Raw genomic sequence first — 8,277 nt, forward strand, 5'->3', positions numbered from 1 at the left:
GGGTTGGGGGGTGGGACTGGTATTCCATAGGTTGTGGGACATTTGTTTTTGTCATACACCCCTACTTGTGGGGACCTAACGTTACTCATGTGGACCTAAGTCTAGTCCCCATAAGGGGAAACACTGTTGGTGGGCCGGGGGTTATGTTTAGGACTAAGGTGTGAATTGAGTTAAGGTTAGTCTTAGGGTCAGGTAGGTACATGTGAGGTTAGTTTTAGGGTTGGTGGTCAGGAATAGGCTGTAGAAAATAATGGATGTCAATGCCGGGTCCCCATAAAGATACCAGATTGTGTGTGTGTGTGTGTGTGGGGGGGTATTATACACAGGTCATTGATAATTTCATTTTTCATACTTTTTAATGTCAAGACATGATAATCAGATTATACTCGAGATTTTATTATACATGAATAAATGCAGTATAACTGCAGATTGGATTCCAACAACAAAAACATCCAATTTGAAGTAAAAGAAAACCTGCTATCAGTTGACATTATATAATATTTTTATCACAAAGACAACTGTATTTCAAACCACCACCATAAACAAAGCTTACACAGATGCTCTGTCAGTTGTCCGATACTTAATTCCCCTGCATTCTGTAATCAGTTGTTTGGGAACAGAGAAAATGTTTTCGGTCAGGCAGACAATAACAATTTCCCATCTCCATTAATGTCTGAAAGGACAGCAATCCTTCATATTGTTCAGGCAGCCAGGAAATGGCCTGAATGACCRATGTTGTTTTGTATAACACCAGGAGACCACCAAGCCAATCTGTAGAATCCAATGATCAGAACCCAAATATAAATCCAGCTAATTGAACAGAGCAGAACAGAGGTCCCACCTTTCACATGCCCTCGCATGGAAAAAAAATGTTCCAAAAATTTATTAAGAAACCAGCTAAACTAATTCATAAAAAATAAATCCATAATTTTCGGTTTTGGATGAAAAACAGAGAGGAGGCTCCAGGCAAAGCAGGGAAATGGAGGGCAGGAGAGAGGGAAAAAGTGTATTACTCCTCTGAGAGCGGAACAAAAAAATAAATAAAGTAAAAATTGAGGGTGGATGTACAATAATGTACCTTGAGCATGAGTGTATGTGGGTGTGGTCTTGCGTACAATGAATCTAAATGATGGCAAGCAGGGTTAACATAAACAAAGTGAATTACTTGATTTCTCAGTCATTTTCCACAGTGTCTTTGGTGAAAAAATTGGAGATGAAGAAGTTGGGGCCATATGAACCAAAGGATATTCAAATCCTGCAAAAGGAAAAGCGGTGAAACCAAAGTTTTTCTGTGACCTGATTTCAGCAAAAGGACTGTCAAACAGAAAGTGGAGCTAACAAATTTATTTTCTGCTTGAAATTTTATTTGAAACTAGGCTGTGGATCTAATTTCTCCTGGATGTTTACTTCGACACGTGGCTCCTCCCCCACATCTCTCCCCTCTCACTCCATGTAATCTGATCACCTGAAGGCCAGTCTGGAGCTGCGCCAAAACCAGTGTTCTGAACTAGGGCTTAACTATTTTGGAAAATAATATAATTGCAATTTTTTATCTATAAATTGTGATTGTGATTTAATATCAACAATAACATAAACATCTGGCTTTTTTAATATTAAAAAAGGAAGTTGGCCTGTTACCCATTGAAAGCTATTAACACATCACATCATGAAACAAGAACAGAGAAGCTGAACCATTAAGAAGCAGAAAAGCAATATTTGTCACCTCATTCTGTGTTTCCAAAGTGTCAATAAAAAATGATGAAGTGGTGCCAGAGTAAATATTTTAACATTTCAACTTTTAGAGCTAAGACTTCAAAAGGGCTGGTTTTTTTACACAGAAACAAAATGTTTTCATTCATATTATTTGAATGGCTATGATTAAACAAATAGTTTCTCTACCTCAAAGCTTTTTTTTTTTTACTGGTGAGTTTTTTCAAGGCTTTTTCACATGCTTCTGTAAATGAGTCTGTCGTTTACTGGAAAGGTGAATGGAACAAAAGCCTTATTTGGTTATTTTTTTGTCTTCATCTACTCACTTCAATGGAATTTGTTTATCCAAGCTATGTGTGTGTGGTGTTTTTTTAGTTGACTTTTATTCATTTATTTTTTTTATAATACAGGCAATCGTGTCACTTAGTGTTAATCAAGATTACTTAAGTATTAACCAATACAAAAATAGCTTTGATTTGTATAACTCTTTAAAGTTCATCATTTCCACTTTAAAAAGTCGTAAAGAAATTGTAAAAAAAATTGTGAAATTTTAACTGAATTCAAGAAGGCAGAGACAGAAATGAGCCATCTAGCTACTTTCAGTGTGTCCGTACAGGAGCGAGACAGAAGGGAGAATACACAACAAATGATTCGCTGGAATCTTCACGGGGGCTACTTTGAGCTCGCTCTCATTGTTAAGCCCACCTGAGTGCAGAAAAATAATAATGCTGAATCACACAGAGGATATCCAGTTTAATAATGCCAAAGCCTGTTTATATCAGTGTCAGGGGTTGGGTGGTTAATCCAGCACACATCCCTGGTTCAGATATTAATATTGTGTTGGTAAGCTGTGGGCTGAGACTGGCTGTCATGCTTGAGGAGACCATCCCCAGCTCGACATCATCTGCCTCCTATGAAAAGAGTTAGAGGGGAAGGTACATAGTCCATTGGATTTAGCCATGGTGTTCAGCTGTATTGGATCGGTGTTCCTGTCACAGAAGGACAAGAGAAACCTGTTTGTGTCTGTGTCATTGACTTAACATTTCTTCTCTGGTTTGTTGTCGGCAGGATTTATGAGCGGGTGATAGACCCTCCTCAGATGGAGCTCACCTTGGGCAGTGGAGTGTGGCTAGGCCAACACAGCCACAAGCATGGTTTATTCAAGGTAAGACTCTCGCCGGATGATGCACACGCAGCCACCCCTGCACGCACACACACACACACACACACACACACACACACACACACACACACACACACACACACACCATGCAACTGAACGTGTTTCGCATTCAATAATGCCCTGGTGTAATTGGCCACATTTGCTGTAGGCTGTAGGGGAAGAAATACAAGAGTGAGATTCGAAACAAAAGTGCTGAGGGCTCCGAGGAGCTGCACAAAGCTCAGCATGTGCTTTGAAATGATTATTCCCAAGGCCATCGCAGCATTGTCGATTTTTGATCGTTGCTCATTTTCTCMGGCTCCTGCGTGCACTCGCAGCAGGTGGGGCACATCGCAAAGTATTTCCAGGACAGACAGTCTTGATATTCATAGTTCCTCCCCCTACCTGTCATGCAATCAGTGAGCTTTCTGTTTTTCCTTTGTAACTTATTGATTAGACACRCCAGCCTAGTGGGGTGAAAATTATTTGTCCTCCCTGTGGTTTAAAACTGTGGCTGCCGGAGTGGAGTGCTTTTTCTTATCCATCTTTTTGTCTTCTTCTTCATCTCCTTTTGCACAAATACTTCAAAGAGCCACTTCCCATAGAAAGACTATAGCCAATGACACATCTCACTCATCCGTCTCTCTCCTTTCAGTCATCTCAAGTATGTTCTGTCCGACATGTGCAGTGAGTGTTCGAATGTGGATGTCAGCGGCAGAGACAGAAGGTGTGAAAGAGCGGAGCCTTGTGTGAAGTGACATTGAATGAAGAATATTTCCCCTCAGGTTTTTTCTAAGATCTTAGCATCTCGGCTGACAGGCGCACTTGTAGCACCTTGAAACAGAAACATGTTGTTTAGTGAATCAGAAGAGCCATTTTTAGCTGCTTCACCTTTGAAAGGTCTGTTACTCCTTCTCAGAAAATCACCAGGGTCATACTACTGTACRGTAGAGAGGGCAATTAACTGTGTGGTGCAAAACACACGAAAGCAATAATACTTTCACAGCCATCTATTTTTTTTTATTTATGTTTGTTTTTTTATTACTGCAAAATGTTCAGATCTCTTTAAAACACACTACTTTCACACAGCAGGCAAATATGACCCATTGTTTTCATGATAGTCTGAACATGGCAAATCCGACCCAGGTCTTCTCAGTTTTTGGTACTAAATTGGATACATATCTGATGTTTTTCAAAGCAGCCTCAGTCTGAAYGGTCATGTCTCATTTGATTTCATCCAACTTTTATGTCAGTGAGGTAGTGAAACACAAATTGATCCAGGTATTTAGAATAATGATACCAGCCTTGTGCAGTTTAAATCTTCAAACTCCCAACATCTTCAGCTACAGAGCAGAAGTCCAGTTACTTTGTCTTGTTCTTTGAATTTGTCATGTACTGGATGAATCCACAGCGACGTATGATGGTAACATTAGTGTCGGATCGCATCAATGCTAAAATTACAAGATTGATAGTTTAGTTAGTTTCACTTTCACTTCCACTTCAAAAATTCATTTCTGCTTTGAAGTAGCGGACTAGTGGCAGGTTCAAATGTAAACACYRGATGAAACAACTGGTATCATTGGTCTTGAGTAAGAGGAGACCACAAGCAACTCTCACAGCCAACCCTGGCCACTGTTGATTAAAGAAGTTGTGTTTCGGTTGCCAATTCTCATTCTCTGATGAAGTTGCTTCCCTGTTTGTTAGCGAATAAGCATCGATTTACATTGATCCTCTCATTATGCGGTTACCTTTGGTCCATTTAATCTTGCTTTATCCAGYTGATACAGTTTCAGCAGAGTGACCAGAGTGACACGTTTGGTCTTTGAAGGAATTAACATTGAAGGCGGCCTTTACTTACTGCAGCAGCTTGTTGAAAGTAGTTTGTATTTGATCCAACTTTCACACTTTGCTAGCATAATTTTAGCTGGAAACTTGAATTCAGATCTTTTAACGACATTCAAACACATTTGTGTATCGTCAATGTTGGGCAGAAACCATGTATTTTGAAAGAAAGCTTCCAAGAGCTTTTTTTTTTTTTTTTTTTTTAAAAGGCTTTTTATTGAACTAGCATTAAAAATATGAATGTGAAAGTTGAACAACAAAGTAAAAAAATATAAAAACATAAAAAACGGAGAAAAACAGATTTTTCACCTGACAGTGACTACATAATATTTGCTCCACCAGAATTCAGTTGTAAAACAATCTGAAAAAAAAAACATCAGTTATATTTTACCTTTTTAAAATTAAGTTTCAGTTTCACTGAGCTTCCCATCATCTCTCACTCTAGTCTGATTCAGTCTGGGCACTAATGTAAGAGTTTTGAAATCAAGACTGACAGACCTTAATGCAACATCGACACAGATTGAAGAAGACAAAAGTAAGACTGAGTTAAAACAAATTGCGTAACTCCATGCTGCATGTCTTTTTTTATATTTTCTCTTCACTTTCCCTCAACCTGCACCTTATTTTAACGGCTTTAAAGCTGTGAGCTGCTGAGAGAAAAGAGGTGAAGGAAAGAGAAAAATATCCATAAGCTATGTATGTAACTCCACTGATAGGAGCTGAAATAAAGCAGCACTTGCTCAGTCTATTCAGGACTTAGAAGTAGAATACTGATAAGATGGGATAACTGGGCCTTAAAGTAAAACATATTGAGCTTGCTTGCTGCTTTGTGATGCTTCTTTYTCTTTCACCACCCCATCCTGAGAGTTTCTCCATCTGAGGGAGCAACTGTAATAAATTATCTTTATCTAGAATCCATTGTGCTAAGGAGGCTGCTCCTCAGGGAGCTTGTTTGAAACCAGAGCTTTTGTAAAATGCTTTCTGTTTCATGCACCACTGGATGATAATTACATTAATATGGACAATGATGGAAAGGCTGATTGTGTTGCATATGACAGCCAGAGCTTAGATCTCATACACAGTCTGTATTTTTTTGTCTTTTGTTTTTCTACAGCCCTCATTCACAGTACCTTATGCATACTCTTTTGCTTAAATTAGTGCATATCAAACTTTTCAACGTGGCGATGACAGCTTTTCTGCCTTCACTGTGTGCCAAATCAAGTAAGAGAGGTACTAAAAGATTTTGGTAGAATTAATAAAAAGAAGAGTTTGCATTAAATGTTTTTTATGAAGTTTTGGTTTGAAATGATTTATAGTTGTGTAGTTAGTACTGGGGTCCAGTAGGTTTTGAAAATGCTTTACTATCCGCATTACTGACCTTTGGAAACACCAAAAAAGCCTGTAACGCAACAAATTTTACAGATAATGAGCTAACATTTTGTGGASTACTAGCTGAGAGTTATCTCCACATACTTTGAGCAAAATCTGTTTTGTAAAACCATCAGCCATTTCACAAATGCTGTTTAGCACTGCCTATTGGATACAAAATACAGTTTRTGGGATTGTTTAGTGGCAACCGACAGTGAAGTTAGTGATGGACAGGTTCTCAAATTTAGAAAATTGAAATAACGTGCTGCTTAASTAAATTTCCTTTAGATTCTGGATCTATCAGTTTCAGCACTGTCATGCTGTTTAAATTGTGGGATTAATGAGAAGTGATGAGCAGGTGGAAACAGTCATGAGAAGGCAACTAGAGTTGGATGGTGCCTACATACAGTTTTGAGGAAGGCTTACTTATGATTCTACAAATGCTGAGTATTAAAATTAATATAATGCAGATTTCCACTTGTGACGTAATGCATATCATTATCTGCAGCTCTCGCAAATGATTGGACAATCGCTGTGGATTATACAGAGTTTCAGTGGTAATATCATAACAGAAAAAATAGAGTAAATTTTGACACATCCAACTTCAGGAACCACAGGAAAGTTCAGTTCAGTTTCAAACTTTATTCATTTCTTAAAAACAAAAATAATTATATGTATATGCCCCTTGTTAGATGTCCACTGTAGTGCTGGATATAAAAACAACAACATTAAGTCTTCTGTACCTGTTTATTAACAGAAAGGGCAGGGATAGGATCGGSGTGGTCCTGTGTTGGTCTTTTGGAGTAGATGTTAAATCCATGGTTGCACTTTTTTTCATGTCAAACTCAGCTCATCCTGCCACTCAAATCCAGCTGTTAGCAAGCATCTTAGCTTGAAAAAAGTGACAAAAAATACTCTGTTCATGTGGGAACGATGGCTGTATCCAGAGTGACTGTTATAATGTTTTGTGGTTCTCCCAGTGGAGTTGGATGCTATTTGATCAAATATATCTAAGTGTAAACACAGCTAAATCTCACACACATGATGGAAAACAGTAGAATTGCTATGAGAGTTCATACACACACGGGTGTCGAGTGAACAAAGTCATGTGACTACTGTTCTAAAATGAGAGATCTTCATTACAAACCAGATTTTCTTTGCAAGACAAAGCATTTTTGTGCCTTTCATTTACATCTACATATAAATGAAAGCAACTGGACTTGAAACTATATTTTATTATATTAATCTAAATTCAAATATAAATTTTCTGAATAGTGACTTTATAATTACAAGCAAGACGAATGGTTAGCAACATGAATAAATTAAAGGAATTTTAGCACCATATTTTTTCGTATGTTTATCTATTTTCCGCCCCTCTCTCTCATAAAGTTAATTATTGTGAGATGAACTGCAGATAGAGCTTAAGTCTCCAGACCCTGATGGAATACAAAAAGGTCATGTTTTGAATGATCWAACAGAGGTTAAAGATCTGTATGAGAAAGTTGTTCCCAGACAATACAAACGTTTACCAATGAACCTGTTAGCAGAATTCAGGCAAAACATTTTTCACCAGTAAAGTTTTGTGAAACAACAAGATACCCTGAACTTGAGATAATAAAAGTGAGTTAACACAGAGAGGGACGTATAATTTTATCTAATAACTGTCTGTCTGTAAACGTCTAGGAACTGATGGAAACATTTGATGGAGTTTCAGTCCCATTCTTGTTTGATGTAGAATTCTAGCTGTTTAATAGTTCTGGTTGTTCTTTTTTTATGTTTGTTTAATGATGTGCCAGATTGACTGGTTTTAGCTGATATGAGGTATGAACTGCAGAGAAGAAAGCTCAGCACAAGACTCTTCTACTACAAAGCTATCCTGTTGTCACGGATTCAGTATATAGCTTGGCATTGTCTTGCTGAAATGCAAGACTCTGTATGGATGGGAACATACAGTTGTTCTAAAACCTATATRTACCTATCTGCATTATAGGTGCCTTTGCAGATATGAAATCTGCTTTTATGCCATWGACAGTGATGCATCTCCATACCACCAGAGAGGCAGTTTATYTTTTTACTGTGCTCTGTTAACAGACTACAGAGTACCTGGCATCTGCAGGTCTATAAAAAATTTCAACAAACAGGTGTTCTGATCCGGGGGGTTCTGACTGGTCACTGAGTGTGTATATGTGTCTGTG

The 8,277-nt window shown here is 38.1% G+C and overlaps 1 protein-coding gene across 1 annotated transcript in view; it reads left to right on the forward strand.

Moving 5' to 3' along the window:
* Positions 1-8,277, forward strand: part of LOC106519092 (protein kinase C-binding protein NELL1) — a gene marked incomplete at its 3' end in the record, with an annotated part of 137,501 nt that overhangs the window by 111,569 nt on the left and 17,655 nt on the right. The window contains 1 exon segment of the mRNA XM_014010620.1: positions 2,779-2,875. Coding sequence (XP_013866074.1) covers positions 2,779-2,875 — 97 coding nt within the window.

The sequence above is a fragment of the Austrofundulus limnaeus genome, unplaced genomic scaffold (assembly GCF_001266775.1).
Source record: "Austrofundulus limnaeus strain Quisiro unplaced genomic scaffold, Austrofundulus_limnaeus-1.0 Scaffold71, whole genome shotgun sequence".
Classification (NCBI taxonomy): Eukaryota; Metazoa; Chordata; class Actinopteri; order Cyprinodontiformes; family Rivulidae; genus Austrofundulus; species Austrofundulus limnaeus.